The sequence below is a fragment of the Argopecten irradians genome, chromosome 15 (assembly GCF_041381155.1).
Source record: "Argopecten irradians isolate NY chromosome 15, Ai_NY, whole genome shotgun sequence".
NCBI classification, from domain to species: domain Eukaryota; kingdom Metazoa; phylum Mollusca; class Bivalvia; order Pectinida; family Pectinidae; genus Argopecten; species Argopecten irradians.
The window spans coordinates 15584559-15607343 of NC_091148.1; the positions used below are offsets into that span (position 1 = coordinate 15584559).

Below are 22785 nucleotides of genomic sequence, written 5' to 3' on the forward strand. Positions count from 1 at the left end.
CGTTAATGAGGCAATTTTATCGAGTTTGCAACAAAAATCGATATACATGTATTCAGAAATTGTTTGGTTTGATTAGTTTAACGTCCTATAAACAGCCAGGATCATTTAAGGACGTCTCAGGTTTGTTGGTGGAGGAAAGCCGGAGTATCCGGAGAAAACCCACCGACCAGCGGTCAGTACCTGGCAACTGCCCCACATGGGATTCGAACTCGCGACCCAGAGGTGGAGGGCATGTGGTAATATGTCGGTACATCTTAACCACTCGGCCACCGCGGCCCTATTGAGAATTTCCTATTCCGAAATTGAAGATATAATGATGAACAACATGACTATTTGTTTACAATACAACACTACACGATGCCTTCTAAGTATCGTCTACTGAAAAAAACGAGATAAAAATATATGCTTGCAACAAAACTGGCCTTGCATTTGAAAAGAACATAACTAGGATGTTAGACCAGATATGAAGTTTGTCTCAAATTTAAATCATGAAGTGCACTCACTGCCGTCGTTGCATGTGATCGCCTGCCTTCCAGTATGAGGTGTAATGGTCGTTGTGCCAGGTATAACATGAGATTTATCGTCTACAATAGTTCGATACGAAGGCAGGACCTGGTCATTTGACTGTTGTCTTGGAATGAGTACGGTTGTACGAAAGCTCGACAGGACATCCTCGTCCTTCTGAACACGTAGTTTAGTTGTCATGGTCGTCTTTGGTGTTGGGGTAGTTGTATCTGTCCTTTGTATGAAAGCTATTGTTCGAAAGGTAGCTATTACATTGATATCCTTATGTTCAGTTGTCGATATGACTTGAGTTTTAACTTTCAGTGTCACTGAATTATCTGCTCAATGACAGTCGCAGGCTTGACTCTTGGTATTCCACACCAGCCTTAGAGGACATACACGGGTGAGGGATACCGGGAAGTTACATTGGTAGTACACAGACGCGTTACAAATAAAATAATAAAATAACATAAACCATTCTATTTTTCCTCTCGATGGGTTACACATTTTCTCAAACACTTTCTATTGCATAAACATAATAAAATCAACAATTACTTGATGTGTTAATTAAAGGCTACTGGAGATAAGGGAGTTTGAAAAATCGTAGACGAACAAGATATTTAGGGTTGAAATAGAGTTACAATTGAATCTAAATCCTCGTATGGCTTGTCACACATTGTTAAATTATGCAGTGATGATATTCTTATTGTTATATTTTAATTAATATTTTATGATTTACAATGTATGTTGTATTATAAGACTCCTTCATGTGTGGATATGAAGGATAGGTATATTCTACCCTCGGGATCACAAAATGTTATAAACCCTCGATTTAATTATATTTCTCTTATACCTCGACGTTTTAATTCAATTTTACTACAATGATTTCCGCCATTTGGTTAGCCTGTGTCATAGTCACTTACCTGGTTAGGCTGTGTCATAGTTACTTACCTGGTTAGGCTGTATCATAGTCACTTACCTGGTTAGGCTGTGTCATAGTTACTTACCTGGTTAGGCTGTGTCATAGTCACTTACCTGGTTAGGCTGTGTCATAGTCACTTACCTGGTTAGGCTGTGTCATAGTTACTTACCTGGTTAGGCTGTGTCATGGTTACTTACCTGGTTAGACTGTGTCATGGTTACTTACCTGGTTAGGCTGTGTCATAGTTACTTACCTGGTTAGGCTGTGTCATAGTCACTTACCTGGTTAGGCTGTGTCATAGTTACTTACCTGGTTAGGCTGTGTCATAGTCACTTACCTGGTTAGGCTGTGTCATAGTTACTTACCTGGTTAGGCTGTGTCATGGTTACTTATCTGATTTAGCTGTGTCAAGGCTATTTACATGGTTTGGCTGAGCCATGGTTACTTCCCTGGTTAAGCTAAATCATGGTAACTTACCTGGTAGGACTATGTCAAGGTTACTTACCTGGTTAGACTGTCCGTGTGTTCCATATTGCTGATACGTACCAGTTGTACTAAAGTGATACGGCACCTGCCAAATGGATAGCGTTTTGATTTTTCCATGATGGCGGCATCTAAATGAGAGATACGCTTCGAATATAAAAGCCAGGTATATTCGGTGTTAACAATAAAATGTACCATGACACAGCATGATATAAAAGTACAACTTTAATAGTTTTGGAATACATTGAAAGAAATAATTAATGTAATTTAATCAGATATAAATAATTTCTGTCTTGTTTTCAACAAAGAAAACATTCCGATAACAAATCAAAATTCTCGGGTCCGCCATCTTGGATCTTCTGAAAACGAATCACTTGTACCGGTTCGGTTTGGCTGGTACAGCGCGTTCCATTACAATTACAGCGGGTTCGTACCAGTTGTAACTGCAAATGGAAGGCGCGTTGTGTCAAGGTTACTTACATGGTTAGGTTATGTCAATTTTATTTACATGGTTAGGCTGTGTCATGGTCACTTACATGGTTAGGCTGTGTCATGGTCACTTACATGGTTAGGTTGTGTCATGGTCACTTACATGGTTAGGCTGTGTCATGGTCACTTACATGGTTAGGTTGTGTCATGGTCACTTACATGGTTAGGTTGTGTCATGGTCACTTACATGGTTAGGTTGTGTCATGGTCACTTACATGGTTAGGCTGTGTCATGGTCACTTACATGGTTAGGCTGTGTCATGGTCACTTACATGGTTAGGCTGTGTCATGGTCACTTACATGGTTAGGTTGTGTCATGGTCACTTACATGGTTAGGCTGTGTCATGGTCACTTACATGGTTAGGCTGTGTCATGGTCACTTACATGGTTAGGCTGTGTCATGGTCACTTACATGGTTAGGTTGTGTCATGGTCACTTACATGGTTAGGCTGTGTCATGGTCACTTACATGGTTAGGCTGTGTCATGGTCACTTACATGGTTAGGCTGTGTCATGGTCACTTACCTGGTTAGGCTGTGTCATGGTCAGTTACATGGTTAGGCTGTGTCATGGTCACTTACATGGTTAGGCTGTGTCATGGTCAGTTACATGGTTAGGTTGTGTCATGGTCACTTACATGGTTAGGTTGTGTCATGGTCACTTACATGGTTAGGTTGTGTCATGGTCACTTACATGGTTAGGTTGTGTCATGGTCACTTACATGGTTAGGCTGTGTCATGGTCACTTACATGGTTAGGCTGTGTCATGGTCACTTACCTGGTTAGGTTGTGTCATGGTCACTTACATGGTTAGGCTGTGTCATGGTCACTTACATGGTTAGGCTGTGTCATGGTCACTTACATGGTTAGGCTGTGTCATGGTCACTTACCTGGTTAGGTTGTGTCATGGTCATTTACATGGTTAGGCTGTGTCATGGTCACTTACATGGTTAGGCTGTGTCATGGTCACTTACATGGTTAGGTTGTGTCATGGTCACTTACATGGTTAGGTTGTGTCATGGTCACTTACATGGTTAGGCTGTGTCATGGTCACTTACATGGTTAGGTTGTGTCATGGTCACTTACATGGTTAGGCTGTGTCATGGTCACTTACATGGTTAGGCTGTGTCTTGGTCACTTACATGGTTAGGTTGTGTCATGGTCACTTACATGGTTAGGCTGTGTCATGGTCACTTACATGGTTAGGCTGTGTCATGGTCACTTACATGGTTAGGTTGTGTCATGGTCACTTACATGGTTAGGTTGTGTCATGGTCACTTACATGGTTAGGTTGTGTCATGGTCACTTACATGGTTAGGCTGTGTCATGGTCACTTACATGGTTAGGTTGTGTCATGGTCACTTACATGGTTAGGTTGTGTCATGGTCACTTACATGGTTAGGTTGTGTCATGGTCACTTACATGGTTAGGCTGTGTCATGGTCAGTTACATGGTTATTTGTGTCATGGTCACTTACATGGTTAGGTTGTGTCATGGTCACTTACATGGTTAGGTTGTGTCATGGTCACTTACATGGTTAGGCTGTGTCATGGTCACTTACATGGTTAGGTTGTGTCATGGTCACTTACATGGTTAGGTTGTGTCATGGTCACTTACATGGTTAGGTTGTGTCAATGTTATTTACATGGTTAGGCTGTGTCATGGTCACTTACATGGTTAGGTTGTGTCATGGTCACTTACATGGTTAGGTTGTGTCATGGTCACTTACATGGTTAGGCTGTGTCATGGTCACTTACATGGTTAGGTTGTGTCATGGTCACTTACATGGTTAGGTTGTGTCATGGTCACTTACATGGTTAGGCTGTGTCTTGGTCACTTACATGGTTAGGCTGTGTCTTGGTCACTTACATGGTTAGGTTGTGTCATGGTCACTTACATGGTTAGGTTATGTCATGGTCACTTACATGGTTAGGCTGTGTCATGGTCACTTACATGGTTAGGCTGTGTCATGGTCACTTACATGGTTAGGCTGTGTCATGGTCACTTACATGGTTAGGTTGTGTCATGGTCACTTACATGGTTAGGCTGTGTCTTGGTCACTTACATGGTTAGGTTGTGTCATGGTCACTTACATGGTTAGGCTGTGTCATGGTCACTTACATGGTTAGGTTGTGTCATGGTCACTTACATGGTTAGGCTGTGTCATGGTCACTTACATGGTTAGGTTGTGTCATGGTCACTTACATGGTTAGGCTGTGTCATGGTCACTTACATGGTTAGGCTGTGTCATGGTCACTTACATGGTTAGGTTGTGTCTTGGTCACTTACATGGTTAGGTTGTGTCATGGTCACTTACATGGTTAGGTTGTGTCATGGTCACTTACATGGTTAGGCTGTGTCATGGTCACTTACATGGTTAGGTTGTGTCATGGTCACTTACATGGTTAGGCTGTGTCATGGTCACTTATACTGGTTAGGTTGTGTCATGGTTACTTACCTGGGGGAGCAATGTTTTGGGTAGATTATGACGATTTCTCTGGCGTTTGTAAGATGGTCACTGATCAGCGTGGTTAAAGACGTGTTTGGAACACCTCCTCCTTCGACACAAGCGCCAACCACCACCAGGCCCACGACAATGACGTCTACTCCAAGACCAACAACGACCACCACCACCACTACCCCACGTCCAACTACGACAACAACCACCGCCAGGCCCACGACAACGACTTCTACTCCAAGGCCAACCACGACCACCACCACCACTACACCACGTCCAAATACGACAACAAGCACCGCCAGGCCCACGACAACGACAACAACGACTACACCAACTCCAACCACAGCCCAGCCCGCTAATATCGGCGGCGGATGTATAGGTAATATAGGTCTAGCGTGGTATTGTTTGTTATATCATGAGGTTTAAAAGTTTAATGTTACAATGTTTTGTGAGTTGTGAACATCTGAGAGAGTAAAAACAAAACATTCACTGTTTCGCCGAATATCTTAGTCAGTCTTATTTTAAGGAAGTGCAATATACATGTAAACGTTTTGTCCTCTGAATTCAGTTTATTAATTTGTTTTTCCGTCTGGCTATAGACTGTTATTTTGTATTTTTCTGTTTAACTGTATACAATTATAGCATTTTGAATTCAGAATATATTACCAGAAATTGAATAAATATCAAAATGATCATACCAATGATACGAGGATTAAGATACAGTTTTCCAATTAATCCTGGTTTCCAGATACATGTACAGTAGGCCTATAAGATGGCGAATGCATCATCATATTGTACATTTTTTTTAGTTTTCATAGTTCTAAATGTCCGATAAATCTAGATAAAAGTACCGCCCTTACGTGTATCATAATTACATCTTTGTATTTGTAGCTCCGACGCTGTTTAAAATGTTTCATTTCTCATCAAGACTACCGGTAGAGAGGCAAACCCGTCTGTTTATCATTCGCTGTGTTTGACGAAAATGTGTTACCAACAAAATCGGCATCTTAGACACGCTTATTTTATCAACGTTATCATGCATGTCGCATTCAAACGCTTAAATGACTTCGACGCTTTGATGCACTGAATCGGGAAATCCCTATCTATTTATAGACAGATCGGTCAATCAACTTTTTTCGATCAACTTTTATCAGTCGATCATTATCTTATACGGGGTCACGTGGTTTATCGACGTCCAATGAGATTGGTGGAAAAACCAAGAAAAATAATAATATTATATAACTTTGTTTTTCCAACTATCTGTAGTATATTACTTTGTTTTTCCGTCTGACTGTAGTGTATTATTTAGTTTTCCGTCTGACTGTAGAATATTATTTAGTTTTTCCGCCTGAATGTAGTATATTACTTTGTTATTCCGTCTGATTATAGAATAATTTTTTTAAGTTTTTCCGTCTGACTAGAATATTATTTAGTTTTTCCGTCTGCTATAGTATATTACTTTGTTTTTCCGTCTGACTGTAGTATATTATTTTGTTTTTCCGTCTGACTGTAGTATATTCTTTTTGTTTTTCCGTCTGAGTGTTGTATATTATTTAGTTTTTTGTCTGACTCTAGTATGTTATTTTGACTTTCCATCTGATTGTAGTATGTAATTTTGTTTATCCGTTTGACTGTAGTGTGTTTATAATGTAGTTTTTCCGTCTGAATATAATATATTATTTTGTTTTTCTTCTGACTGTAGTATATAATTTTATTTTTCGTCTCACTGAAGTTTATCTTTTTTTTCCCGTTTGCCTGTTGTATGTATATGATTGAGTTTTTCCGTCTAAAAGCAATATAATATTTTGTTTTTTGTTTGACTCTAGTATGTTATTTTGTCTTTCCGTCTGTTTTATTTTGTTTTTCTATCTGAATGCAGTATATTATTTTGTTTTTTCGTCTGACTGTAGTATATTATTTTGTTTATCTATCTGAATGCAGTATATTATTTTGTTTTTCGTCTAACTGTAGTATATTATTTTGTTTTTCTATCTGAATGCAGTATATTATTTTGTTTTTCGTCTGACTGTAGTATATTATTTTGTTTTTCTATCTGAATGCAGTATATTATTTTGTTTTTCGTCTGACTGTAGTATATTATTTTGTTTTTCTATCTGAATGCAGTATATTATTTTGTTTTTCGTCTGACTGTAGTATATTATTTTGTTTTTCTATCTGAATGCAGTATAATATTTAGTTTTTTTCCGCCTGTCCGACGTATATTATTTTGGTTTTTTCCGTCTGTCTGTAGCATATCATTTTGTTTTTCCGCCTGATTGTAGTATATTATTTTGTTTTTCGTCTGACTCTAGTATGCTATTTTGTCTTTCCGTCTGACTGTAGTATATCATTTTTTCCGTCTGACTGTAGTATATTATTTAGTTCTTCCGTCTGACTGTAGTATACTATTTTTTTATTCCGTCTGACTGTAGTATACTATTTTGTTATTCCGTCTGACTGTAGTATACTATTTTGTTATTCCGTCTTACTGTAGTATACTATTTTGTTATTCTGTCTGACTGTAGTATACTATTTTGTTATTCCGTCTGACTGTAGTATGTTATTTAGTTTTTCCGTCTGATTGAAGTATATTATTTTGTTTTTCCGCCTGACTCTTTTTCCGTCTGATTGAAGCATATTATTTTGTTTTTCCGCCTGACTCTTTTTCCGTCTGATTGAAGCATATTATTTGGTTTTCCATCTGACTGAAGTGTATTATTTCTTTTTTCCATCTGAATTCGTCCGACTGTGGTACATTATTTTGTTTTACGTCTGACTGTAGTTCATTATTTTGTGTTTCCGTCTGACTGTAGTACATTATTTTGTTTTACGTCTGACTGTAGTACATTATTTTGTGTTTCCGTCTGACTGTAGTACATTATTTTGTTTTACGTCTGACTGTAGTACATTATTTTGTTTTACGTCCGACTGTAGTACATTATTTTGTTTTACGTCCGACTGTAGTACATTATTTTGTGTTTCCGTCTGACTGTAGAATATTATTTTTTTTTTCAATATAATTATTGTATATCCCTTTGTTTTCTCCATCTGACTGCAGTATACCAACAAGTTTTTTTTTCAGTCTGACTGTAGTAATCATTTTGTTTTTGCGTCTTACTGTAGTATATTATTATTTTTTTCTATTCGACTGTAGTATAAATATTTTGTTTTTCACTCCGACTGTAGTAAGCATTTTTTTTCCGTCTGACTCTAGTATATCATATTGTTTTTCCGTCTGACTGTAGTATATTATTTATGCGTCACAGATACCGTTCACTCTTTTGGGTTTTCAAGTTGATTATGCTCTTTATTACATTCTGTTATAGCCCCTACCACGTGCAGTTGTATGTATATGGCGAACCCCTGTGATCCAGACAGATCCTACCAATGTGAACACGGCCAAATGTTCCACATGTGTTGTGATGCTTACCTTGTCTGAAAATGTAATCGCTTTGACTATCCGTCGAATCGACGGGAGTTTTAGAGTTACAATAAGGATACAGAAGAGGAAAAGAAAGCCCCTATTTATGAGATCCGGAGAAAGAAACAAGCAATATCGCCATATCGTGGAGATGTACCTGGTATCAGCAGTGCAAGATCCAATAGCAATGCGGTATTAGAGAAGGAAATGAAAATGAAAGATTCGCGTTTGGATAAGGAAGACAGGTTGATGACTGAATTACGTCACCAACTGTAAGTATGATACATAACTCTATGATTATTGAATGGTTGATGACTTAAATACGTCACTTCCTGTAAGTATGATACATTACTCTATATTTACACTTGCTAGGCTTGGTCACTATACGCTAATACTAGCCGATTTTGTTTACCATAACTGCATGGTAACATTGAACTTTGAACTTGCGTAAGGAAATGTTCTGTGCAACGTAAAAGGACTACTTTTTTTTAAAAAGAAACACATGGCTTTGTTTACATTTTGACGCAACATTACGTGTATATTGTTGTTTTTCATAGAATTTTGGAAAAATGTAAACAATATATACATGTTTTATATTTATATATGATTCAAACAATTTTTAAATTAACAATTGTATAAAGAAACGGAAAAATATCCCGACCGGGGCGACGTGCTTTCATTTTTGTTAAAAGTGATGGGTGTCAAATGTAAACATTACCTCTGTGCCTATGTTCGTCCTACGATCGAGCCTTTGGGATTGACGGGTGTGAGACCCTCTGATAGAGGTCAGTTATAAAACATATCCTCTTGTCTTTGTTCTTTGAGTATTTAATCATGTGTATTATAAAACATGCACCGCTAATAATCCACGTGTTGACAGTTCCGCGTCACCACAAATACATTGTATCCATCGAACACAAGTGAATTTGTTTCATCTATCGATGGCGATATGGATCTAAGCGTAGATTATATAATCACATGGCTCCCAAGGATGTAATACCGTCAAGTCAGACGACATCTCAAACACATTGAGCTACTTGAAAATCGGTGTTTTGCCAACTTCGGCAAACTAAAGTGTGTAAGCGTGCGTCAGCTTCGCCTCGCTGCACAATAACGGTCACCGAGTTCACACATGTGGCCGTGTACAAATTCTTTATGTTATTACGCTATATATTAACTTTTAGCAAAATTGAATACATATTTAAAGTTCTGATCTGATTAAATAAAATTATCTCTGAAATTTACTTTGTTTGTCATGTTTATTTTACACTAAAATATTGAACTTTTTTGTCGTCGTCGCGGATGAATAATTCTACCTTACGTGAAGCGTCACCATTCGCTGTTCAAATGAGTAAGCTCCTCCCACTTTTGACCGACTTTTATTGAATAATTACGTCACTTTCAAATGACGATTTTATTGCATAAAATATAAATAAAAAGTCGTGTGAGTGTAAATATAGGGATTGGATTTCGTTTTTATGTTAACCATGCTTGTATGGAGCAATTCCTCTAAGAATATATTCAATATGGGGCGCTAACGCGCCCCATAGAATATATTCTTAGAGGAATTGCTCCATACAAGCATGGTTAACATAAAAACGAAATCCAATCCCTATATGTTTATTAAGTAAATGGTTGATGACTGAATTACGTCACTTCCTGTAAGTATAATACATAACTCTATGTTTATTGAATGGTTGATGACTTAAATACGTCACTTCCTGTAAGTATAATACATTACTCTGTGTTTATTTTTAAATGGTTGATGACTTAATAACGTCACTTCCTGTAAGTATAATACATAACTCTGTGTTTATTTTTAAATGGTTGATGACTTAATAACGTCACTTCCTGTAAGTATAATACATAACTCTATGTTTATTGAATGGTTGATGACTTAATTACGTCACTTCCTGTAAGTATAATACATTACTCTGTGTTTATTAAATGGTTGATGACTTAATTACGTCACTTCCTGTAAATGTAATGCAATCTCTGTGTTTATTGAACGGTTGATGACTGAATTACGTCACTTCCTGTAAGTATAATGCATAACTCTATGTTTATTGAATGGTTGATGAGTGAATTACGTCACTTCATGTAAGTATAATACATAACTCTATGTTTTGAATGGTTGGATGACTGAATTACGTCACTTCCTGTAAGTATAATACACTACTCTGTGTTTATTTAATGGTTGATAACTGAATTGCGTCACTTCTTGTAAGTATAATATGTTACTCTATCTTTATTTTAATACAGTCATCGTTTTACCATATTTATGCATTGTACTTAAATGGAGTACTCCACCCAATTCTTCTCTGACTGATCTTCAACTCTATATTTATACTGTAGTAATCAACTGTTACTGTTACTGTCAATGTCCAGGGAAGCCGTCCACGGCATACATCTTTCTGTCATAAAATAAGTGCGATTTAAAAGAAAAATCATAGTGCTCAATGCACTGAAGGTAGAAACTTCATAAAATGTTTTTTTTGGTGAAACTAAAGTGATGTAGATCAAAGGTGTTTAAAACGAAAATCGAAGAAGCAATACATGTATATTCTATTTCATTTCAGAATATTTTATTGTCTATAAATATAAAAGGGATTAGACAACAGGTAACATGCCTGTGCACACCCTCCCCTTATATATTAACAGTACATACAAATCAATAAATATATCCCTATATATTATCTATGAACTGTTGGTTAAAAAATTCGTGCCAGTGTATTTTAGCCATTGAACAGAATTTCATTACTGTATAACTATTATAGTAAGGGTTACTTCCCTTTGTGTATTGAGTCTAGTGGAACCTGTAAATCGTTAAATCTCCCCTTGGGGAACCCTAGTCGCTGTATTCTAGCTAAATAGGACACTGTGAAAATACTTCCATTTAAAATCTGCATCGATGGTTCATGTAAGTAAATTTTAATGAAAATATCTAAATGAAATTTAGATGACCTTTTAAAATCATTTTAGAATTTTTGTATTCCTTTACCAACCTCCCTTATTTGTTGTCGGCGGCCAAATTGTATTGTTAAAGTTGACAATTCAAGTTGAAAATATACATTTAAGATTAGAAAGATTTTTTTCTTCAAAATTCGTTTCTGAGACAGCACCTTGCGTTTCTAAAGACGGGCAGTCGCCATTTTGTTTGAACTCTGCTTGGATAAAATACGCAAACCGACCCCTATATAAAGCGCGTGAAATCGACGCACGTGCGCTCAGTCATGTACCTACACCTAGCAGTTGTCCACTGTGTATCAAAGGTGACCGCCTTATATCCCTATGGCCCAAATAGTCCGAAGGCCCATTAGTCCTAAGGCCCGTTAGTCCGAAGGCCCGATAGTCTGAAAACAGATAATATAATTGGGATTTATATGCGAACAGTACTTGAAATGAAACAAACTTTTATTACAGTTTTCGATGCAAAAGATTTGTTGTAAACTTGCTAAGGTATACTTACATGTATGTGGCTATAGAATTGGTACGGAAAATGATATGAAACAACGAAATGTAGCGTATTTTCAAAAAGAGCATAATCTTGAAATACATAAACGTATCTGATATTAAGAGTATAATTTTTCATATGTACAATGCAATCCTGTTTAATATTTTTCCTCAAAAGATATCATTATGCGGACCATTTCCATCATTATGGGTAGAACAAACAATTCAAAGAATGGGGAAGCAAAAATAAGTCGTTAAAGACATGTATATATTGTACAATATAACGACGTTTACAGGTATAATAAAAGTCATTTTTCGGTAAGATTTGATTATATACATCATTTATTCATGGAGCAATGTTAATCCTAATGCAATACAGTGTACAAAAGGCTAACAATCGGACATTTTAAAGCTTGCATGTTTGTAAGATAATCCATAGAATGTCTGCTTGTGAGATATCCTATAAAATGTAAGATGTTATTTTTATTTTTTTTTTTTTTTATATATATTTTTTTATATTTTTCATTTTGATGTAATTTTGCTGTCCATAGAAATTGTCAGATCAGCAGTGCCGAAAAATGTTTTCGTCAAGATACGTTAGTTATAACAACTCTTTAACTTGCAATATTTACTAATTTTCGGACTAACGGGTCTTCGGATTATTGGGCCTTCGGACTAAAGGGCCTTCGGACTATTGGGCCTTCGGACTAACGGGCCTTACCGGACTAGAAATCCTAATTATAATCCGTCCACATATCTCCACGTATACTATCGTACCCGATGTACTCGACTAAACAAGTGACGCTTCCATATATAAATTATCGAAGGCACACGCGTGTACATGTGCGTGTAATATCTAATGTATATCGAAGTGTTTTATTAGCTCGTATTTGACATATTTTGGGATCTAGGTAACAATATTACTTCAATGAAACATTGTCAGGTGAGTGCAGAGTTAATTTTTAGTTTGACAATGTTATTTGCTATTAGAATTTCCGAGTTTGTTTACGTTACAATCAAAATGGATCTCGCACGTGGAAAGAAGAATAAATTCATTCATTACTTTTTATTCAACTGTATATATCTATATATGGTTCTTAGAAACTTTCTTGGATAAAACATTGAACTTTCTAACAATTTTATTCTTATGGCATGGCCTCAGGTTACACGTAAATATGTCTGGGGTATATAGTACAGTAGATCTAGAGCCGGTCAGGTGTTAGTTGTTACACTTTGAACAGCGAGCATTCGACTTATTGCACGTGTGTGTGGTTCACGCGCTTTATATAGGGGTCGGTACTCGGTGTTGTATCCAAGCAGAGTTAAAACAAAATGGCGACTGTCCGTCCTTAGAAACGCAAGGGGTTGTCTCAGAAAATTAGATTAAAAAAAAATCTCAAATGTATGCTTTTTATCTTGCATTGTCAGCTTTAAGCTGTTACCAATATAAAGCCCATCCTCGATACTCCAGGGGTTCCGATCACTTACGATCTCTACATCCCTGGAATATCTCATAGTAAAACTGGAGGAAGCCCAAGGGAACAAATCTGAACCAATCGCAGGCCTGCAAATATTTCCTAGTTGAAGATACAGAGAGAGCGACGCAAACTTTACAGCCACAAATCAACCACAGTGTACCGTTATATGGTTCTTTTGATGTGCACTAAATTACATGTTCTGTTACCTCCAGTTTTACTATGAGATAATCTAAGGGTGTAGACATCGTAAGTGATCGGAAGAACCCCTTGAGTAACGAGGATGTATAAACCCAAAGAGTAATAAAATCAAATGTAGCATTCTGTGTTTTTTATTCTTACATTTAATAAAGCCTTGGTGGTCATATTTTTGACACATTCAATCGTGCGCATTAACTTTGTTTGTTTGATTAGTTTAACGTCCTATTAACAGCCAGGGTCATTTAAGGATTCAATTGTTGGTGGAGGGAAACCGGAGTACCCGGAGAAAAACCACCGAACAGCGGTAAGTACCTGGCAACTGCCCCACATGGGATTCGAACTCGCGACCCAGAGGTGGAGGGCATGTGGTAATATGTCGGTACATCTTAACCACTCGGCCACCGCGGCCGTTAACCGCGGCCGTTAACTACCGCACCGTGATAGATATACTAGAACACCCAATGTATGTTACACATCATGCAGTGCATGTCAAAGTATGACAACAGTAATATAATAATAAGGAATTTTTTGTTGCATCAGTTCCATTAAAATGTTTTTAAACAATATTTTTAAACTTAAAACCTTGTAAGTGACAACATCAACTTAATACCACAAGTATGAGCACTGTCAGGACCCAATAGGTAGCTAAATCGACAGAAAATTTGTCAGTCATTGTCTACAGTTTATGCGTAGATATTCTTACTGGATATGAATTAAGCCAGTCAGCTCACTACGAAACTAAAAAAGTTAGCAATTAAACCAATTTTGTATAATATATAAGTTAGGATACTCAATTTATAAGTCATTCCACACCAGTTATCAGCAGGTTGTGGATCACATTTACACTCCGTCGTGTACGCGGTCAGGTGTAACGACATATCTTTCTGCCGACGTGTTTGTGTAAGTAAATTCTGTTTTCTCTCTACAAATAACGATATTGTCACCATAAATATAGTGTAATGTTGGTCGAATCGTTTATGAGTTTGAGTTGTACTCGAAAAAAGATGATAGTGTAACACGATTGGGAATGTACACACTTTAGTACGGAAATGTTATTATAGACCTCTCTCTATAAATCACGATACTCTCACTTAAATCATAAAGTTATAATGTTGGTCAATCTGTTTGTAATGTTTAATTGTACATGAAAAATATGATAATGCAACACTATTAGATATGTACGTTACTTACTTCGGTACGGTATACTTATTATGGAGCACTTCTTGTTGTGTTGAACGCAATACAATGTAATGTATTTTCGATTAAGAGTTTTATGTGTCATAACTTTGACGTGTTTGTTGTTTCTTCAGTAAAATATTGAAAACAGACAGGTTTGATGAATTAAGGTGTGAAATTCATTAAAATGGACAGAAAACATGTATTATGCCAGTTAATTACAACACATAATTTATTCACTGTAAAATTTTTCATATACCTTTAGAAATTACTTTACGATCTATAATAACATTATAAAGATGTAAAATGAAATTGTAAACCACAACTTTGCCTCATGGTTGACCATATATACTCATTTCACTGCACTGTAGATGTAAATATAATGATTTTTGTTTTGGTTGTACAGTTTTATCTCCTCTTTGTACTTGTAAAAGTAAAACCCACGCGTTGCAAGTATTGTAATCTCAAAGTGTTGGTATTTTAATGTCGACTTAACAATATCCAATTGCATGTACATACATTGTATCACAACTTGTCGTAATGACTAAGTCGTGAAAGAAACTATGAGCGAAATACAGAAAGTCGATTTGAATGTGATTTCGATAACCGGAAGTCGATATTGTTTATTAATACAGTAATTTGTTATTTCAATCGTATCATAAAATGTTTCAGAGGATTAAATGCTTTATTGATAAAGATAACAACTCGACTTGTAGCGAATACGAATGTGTCTGGATTTCTCATGCTACCTATTAATAAAGCATAAGACATTAACATTTTGTTTTCATTTGAAACAATTTGTATTTGCCTTGAGAGACATAATACATAAGGCATTACTTTCTCACTCATTTTCACTTTGAAGACGTACTTGAGACACTTACAATTTTAGTACTACTTTAGTTGAACTAATTTCTCTACTCTAAAAACTTCTAACGTGCATTTGTACCCAAAAATACAAAAGAACGAAGGATCAACAGGTAGAAAATACCCCTCGGATGTGTCACGGCTTTTCACGCTGGCTGTTTTCACCTGATGAATATCAGATAATAATTTGTAAGGAATCTAAAGATTATAAGTAAAATTTTATGTAATGTTTATATATCCTTCCCTCTCTTTAAAACGCGAATCTCTTTAAGCATTATTCTCAATATCTTTTGGGGTTATAAAGTCATAAACAAAAAAACGGAAGGACATTCTTCATTAACGCGAAGCGTCTATGAAAAAGAATGTCCGCACGTTTTTTGTCTATGACTTCATTTCCCCAAAAGATATTATATTTAGAATAATGCTTATAATTTAAATCATATCACTCAATTAGGTACTAATTAGGCATAAATTTCCGTAAATTTACTTACTTTTACAATAAAACAAATTTCAAAATTCCCCGCGAACACGTTTTGTATTTATGACGTCATAATACGTGACGTATAATTCTTTCGGTCTATGGAAAAATAACCTCAAAGATCTAGCCAATACAAATGAATGTAACATTTGAAATTAAATTATAAGATAATAATGTGTAAGGAATTTAAGATACTAAAGTTATATGTGCCGTATTTTCATACTTACGATTCAAGATGAGCTTTTAATATGTTATTCATCACCAAAAGTTACTAACATATTCAGAAATACAGTACTTTCAATGCATAGGTTTTAATTTTACAGGTATAAATAAGTACTGAAAATGATTTTTGGCAGTACTGTTAAAATTAATAACATCGTCATTGAAGTGAAATAAGTACTTACGGTCACACCATGAAACCAAATTATGGTCTACAAGTGATTTCTAGAGATATATTTCAAACATCACACACACATGGCATAAAAACCAACATTTTTACAGTACTTAATTTATGTGTTGTAACTAACGTTTATAAGGCATCTGAAGCCATTTAAATGATTTAAATGATTTTCACAGCGTAATTCATCAAATCCTGTGGTTTTTAATAGATTAATGAAGAAAAAAATATATAACTTTAAGCAATAGTTTAATAATTTTTATATAGACTCTCTTCAAAACATCAATTTACTACTATAATAATTTAAAAATAATCTAACGATACTAAGCGAGAATTTATATAATATTATACAGACTCTTAAAAACCCGAATTTTAAATGATGATTTACAAAGAATTTATCATTTAAGCATTGATGTTACTATTTAGGTTATGAAAGAAATTTTGTTTGCAAACTGTGTGAATCCGGGTAACGGATTCTCACGAAAGTTTGCAAACAAAATTTATTTCATTACCCGATTAAGCCACAAATAGTGACATCAATTGATGATATAAAATAAATTTTATGTAACAAAATAAGGCTCTGACGTAACGGGTCCAAGTGATTTTTGTGATTTTTAATTATTATTTTATTTACCAAATGACTATATGACTGGTAAATTCGTGCAACTCATTGTGGATCCATATATCGTAAACCCTTCATGATTTAAATATCCATTCGAGTAATGTCAATTAGTAATATTACTTTAAATTGTATAGTTTGCTTTAGACTGACTTTCACAAAGAGTAACCTAACAGGCAAAATGGACTTACGTGGTGAAAACTTAAAGGGACTAAATCGTTAAAACACCATGTTATAAAAGATAAAATGAATTATAGAACTAAAATAATTGTAAAATTTGTGTACTTTGCGTTAATAACAAAATTTAAAAGTTTGTTTAACCATTTTGTTCAAAATGGAGAAAAAACTGAAAATAGATAGAAACGACCTAGTCACTATTTCATAGTATTATCTTTCGGCGAGGTTAACAATCCCTGTGTGCATGCGCGATGTGCGCGAAGTTCCTGATTACTGTGTTAAATCTAATAAATTTTGAAAGGTATGCAGAAGTTTTGTGAAGAGTTTCTAAGTGAAAATATTAATATATTGTACAAGTTTTTTGCAGCTATAAAGAAGATTTTTCATTATATTATATGGTTTTATGCTTGCTTCTAACATTGTTTTATTTTCATTTGTCATGATATTAGGTACCTGTCCGCTAAACGTGTCAATATTATTAGTTTAGTTTTTTTTAATTGGCCTAATATATAGAAGTTATAATAAGGAAAAAATGGAACAAAAACCAATAATATAGGCATGTTAAGCGGACTAATGAGATACATTTATTTCTTTTATAATTATATCAATATTTGACATTCCCTATATATCCTTTGTTATAATGTCTATCCGTCTAATGGATATTCCCTACATATCTCTAGTTATAATCTCTATCCGTCTAATGGACATTCCTTATATAGCCTTAGTTATAATATATATCCGTCTAATGGACATTCCCTATAAATACCTAGTTATAGTCTCTATTCGTCTAATGGAAATTCGCTATTATACAATTATTTCATAGGTTACTGTGCTCTAGTTCATAATATTTAACCCGAGGTGGTGGTAATCAAAAAATGTTTTATTTCAATAGACCTTAAACATTATGAACTACAGCACAGAAACCCATCAAATGTGATGTTTTATTGTCTTCTTTAACATTTTAACACCTGCGTGCAGCCTTTTAATCTAATACATACGCCGTGTCCGTCCTCTACTCGATAAACGTCTACATGACGTGCTTGATTCGAGATCTATAAAGCTAGCGCGAAATTGAGCGTGAGCCTTTGTGACGTAATAATAACGTAAATCACTGTTACGCGCGATTCTTCGGAAGTTTTCTACAAAACTAGACAATAATAGCGAGGTGTTCCTAAAGCAATATAACATCTCGACCCGTGTAATACAACGTTTCCGTGGAAGCGTGCAATATAACTTCGAACTGTGCAATATAACAAGGTTTTATTGAACAGTCGGGATAATAGTTGAAAATATTATATTTCCTCCAATATAAATTGGTGTAAACAAATAATGCAATAAATAATACCTAGTTATAATGTCTATCCGTCTAATGAAAATTCCCTAAATATATATCTAGTTATAATGTCTATCCGTCTAATGAAAATTCCCTACATATATATCTAGTTATAATGTCTATCCGTCTAATGAAAATTCCCTAATATATATCTAGTTATAATGTCTATCCGTCTAATGAAAATTCCCTAAATATATATCTAGTTATAATGTCTATCCGTCTAATGAAAATTCCCTAAATATATATCTAGTTATAATGTCTATCCGTCTAATGGACGTTCCTTATATATATCCCTAGTTGGTGAATGCGCAATCAGAACCTAATTCCATATAGGATATAGAACCACGGATTTTTTTCGGGATTCAATTAATTATTTTTCATGCGTTTAACTTGGAAGTAAAATTAGAAGCTCAAACTTTTCAATGGTGGTAATAGTGTAAAGTAAGTAACTTTTTTAACTGAAGAAAAACACTAAATCGTCTGCTTTTTGATAGTGAATAAAAATACCATTTGTCAGCGATGGTGCATCTTTAAAAAATCAACCTAACTATATATCTAAATTATATGTGTATTTTTATGTATTAAAAGCAATCATATACCTTACAATATATATGTTTGCTTAATAAAGTACACGTACACCTGTATACATGTATGATATATTCTGTATTTGCATAATACAGAGTTATCTGCCTTTGCGGGTAGGTATTGATTGTGACGTCATGTGTTTGCGAGCGTAACGTCATACATTTCGGAGAAAACGACGTGAATTGCGCTCACAAAATAATGACGTAACAATGGATACCTACTCGCAAGGGAGCTAACTCTATAATATGCAAAGACGGAATACATAATTAACAGGTGAAAATACCTATCACATCTTGTCGTATTTCCATCATATACTCCAAAGCTTCATAGAACGTATGTTGTTTTACTTGTCAATGTATGTATCGGATATTACACTGATTCAGGCCAATATGACCTGAATAAATATAAGTGGCCTCTAATAGTGGTGTTATTTCATCTATCAAAATTGCGGTCGCCAGCAGTTTTGCCAGAAAAGGGGGTAAGTCACTGAAAATACCCTTTGTATGGCATTTTATAGTGACGAGTGATATACATAATTCTAGACAAACCGATACCTTAGTTGTACAGAAGACTGTAAATAAAACTAATGAACAAAACCTCCATATGTATTTATTGAGTATTTTAAAAACAGTAGTCTTATCATTAAAATACTAATGTACATTGTATAAATAAACAAATACAATATACGTAAAGTATACAATTTATCAATCATACGATCTTCCAAACATTAATTAGAGTCGGTTCCGCAGTGATTCTTTGTATCATATAGTTATATGTTTATATGATGTATTAAAAGGCCAGATAATTCACAAAATTTGTAAAATGGTTTTTAAAAGGGAATATGGGCTACACCACACACAGTGTATTTCAAATTCGCGAAACTTGTAATGAACGTCTTGATTTGGAACATTGGAACGCTTGTGAGCACCGTGTCTAGTTTTTTTTTTATTAGAATTACGGTTATCACAAAGGGAACTATTCTCGTCATTTTGCATAAAGAAATAAAGATTGTGAATTAAGGAAAGACTCAGTGTCATGACTGTTTCCTTCAGATATACATGTAAGAAAAAAAATCTCTCACTAAAATTACGAAGCTGTATAAACAAACACATATATGTGGAATAACACCAGGGATCCCTTGTATTTCAAAGACACTTATGAAATTCATCAGTAATTTGTTATATTCAACACTCTAGAAAGTAAAAGAAATTAATAAAGAAATTAATCAATATATTTACAAACGACAGTGCTTAAATTCCGTTGGACTGCAGTCACTGGAGATCAACATGATGTAAACTGGCATATTTTACATATTCCTGTTGTTTTGTATGGCATATATGTCATAAAAAAAGCAACGTACATATTTGTCATTTTGACTGAAGTTGCAAACGACGTCCACTTCCGGTCACTTGCGGAACTTCAAATGGGTATATCCTCTCACCTTCCAATGTTATGTGTTCTCTCTGTACTCTCTCTATTTCTCACACTGTTTGTATATGTACTGACACTTTATTAAAACACGGAACATAATTTCGAACCTTACTTCTATCTTAGGTAACCGACGCACTGTTACATTTAGCGTAAGATTCCAGTGATTTTCCAATGTAATATTTTTTTCTAAAACAATACGCAACGTCGACGTCTCTATTGTGACGTCATGTTAACATCGTGGTTTCGCTCCATTCTCAGATTTCTTTTCATAGTATATGAAGAAAAAATACCAGCCAATCAGAAAGTCAGATTTAGTAAAACAGTAATTACATCAATAAATATATACCGGTGGTCTAAGATGAGGTTAAAACTCCATGCATATGCAGCGTGAAAACAGTGGAGTAGTCTCGCTGTTTTGCCGACAAATACCGTGCGGTATTTAGGACGGCGACGGGAAACATAAGATGACCCGCGTTATGAAAATTAAAATTTTGTTTATTTTTATCAAATTTTTCAGAAGGTGATGGTAAATGTGTTTATTAACGATGAGTTAATAACTTTTGCGACTATACAAAATTATCGATTTCGTTTCACATTCCCATTTTAAGAATTAAAAGCCGTGTCGGTAAGGTAGTGGATGGTGAGATGATTATTTTTAAAGAATTTATCATAAAATATAAAACAAGAGTTTAAAATCATTTTTATAAAGACTCTCTCCAATACCCTGGTGAACATTAGACGACTATGTCTATCATCAGACATATCTGAGGTCAAAAGTTTTACAAAACAGTCCTTCCGTGTGTCTGGTACCTCTCTCTCATTATTACAAACCTGATTAGCTACTGCATTTTGCATTTTAACTAATATCGCCATAAGGTTCACATTATTCAATTAGTAATTTCGTACTTTTTATGATTAAAACTATTACAAAAAGATAATGGATTTTAAATAGCATAGCAAGATGTCTGATTTTCTGAAGAGGATTGAATCTTATTTCCGCAACTCTTATTCAGATGACTTTAAACCACCGCCAGCAAGAGTGATTTGTATCTGCAATACAAAAACCAAAACATAATATAAAGTATAGTCTTCGTATACGTATACTTCGAAACTCCTTTCATATTAGTCTGTCATTGAGGTTTACATTAAATTAAAATGCTCCCTACTGTTCAAACGATATCAATAAGCTTCTTTCCCAGGTTTCTAATGTTCTTCATTTACATTTATCCCAACTGCTTTCAGTCATTAAAATATATGTAAAGTAGTGTTTGTTGAAAGCCACAGGATATTCAAAACAGAGTTACTCAAGCAGAAATGCCAATGTAAAGGTGAATGTACAGGGCGTGTCTGAAAACACCCAAGATGAACTTGCCACAACCTTTTTAAAATGCATATATAGTGAGTTATCGTTCCTATCCAGGTCGCGCCGTGCTGTCCGGTCAATTATCCTCAGTGAGAGGAGAGTTCCGCGTTCCGTTGTCATAGCAACCAGAATGAAATAAGTTACATAACTTAAATGTTGCCACATTTTGTTAAATTTGATATTGAGTTACGATTCCATAACATTTTTTTAAAGATGCTCCACCGCCGACAGAGCATAAATGATATTCATCATTTGAACAATAATTTGTGTTTAATCGTGAAAATATATGTCAAATTAACACAAAAAATAATATAAAATGATTTCTTTTGCCTGTGGTGCATGCGCAATCAGTATTTCATTCAATATAGGATATAGTGCCACATAATTTTTTCGGGATGCAATTAATTATTTTTACCATTTTTAACTTGAAGTAAAATTAGAAGCTCAAACTTTTCAGTGGTGGTAATGGTGTAAAGTAAGTAACTTTTATAACTGAAGAAAAGTACTAAATCGTCTGCTCCTGATTTTTATAGTGCAATAATACCATTTGTCAGCGGTGGAGCATCTTTAATGAAATCATGATTTGCGGTTTGTATCAAGATAGATGTAAACTTAATAACAAAGATTAGCCTTAATTTTTTGTAAAACGATGAACCTGCAACTGAAGTTCATTTTCAATAAAAACAATGCGATATTGCAGATGTTTAGCTATAATATGAAATATTCCACTATACAAATAAAAAAAATTGATGTTATCTTCAAAAATAAACAGTTGTTCAACAAATATCATTATAAATGAATATTGTTCTTTCTTTTTTAGGGGAAAAGGAAGCTTTGCCTATTTCCGGTGCTGATATTAGCAGTATTGGGATATTATCACCAAAACTACGTTTTGGAGGCAAATAACCCAGTGACTGGTGAACACAATTTGTATTTAGAAAATGTAAGTGATTCTTCTT

The 22785-nt window shown here is 34.8% G+C and overlaps 1 protein-coding gene across 1 annotated transcript; it reads left to right on the forward strand.

Moving 5' to 3' along the window:
• The first annotated feature begins 4880 nt into the window (after positions 1-4880).
• Positions 4881-22732, forward strand: LOC138308618 (salivary glue protein Sgs-3-like). The gene is made up of 2 exons (XM_069249659.1): positions 4881-5232; positions 22647-22732. Exons 1-2 carry the CDS (start codon positions 4881-4883, stop codon positions 22730-22732), a joined length of 438 nt encoding a protein of 145 aa, XP_069105760.1.
• The last annotated feature ends 53 nt before the right edge of the window (positions 22733-22785 follow it).

Excerpts from the sequence above, each read along its gene's own strand:
- LOC138308618 (XM_069249659.1), top strand. The coding sequence starts at position 4,881 with ATGACGATTTCTCTGGCGTTTGTAAGATGGTCACTGATCAGCGTGGTT. Across the intron at positions 5,233-22,646 it reads TATCGGCGGCGGATGTATAG|GGGAAAAGGAAGCTTTGCCT; the intron begins GTAATATAGGTC and ends TTTCTTTTTTAG.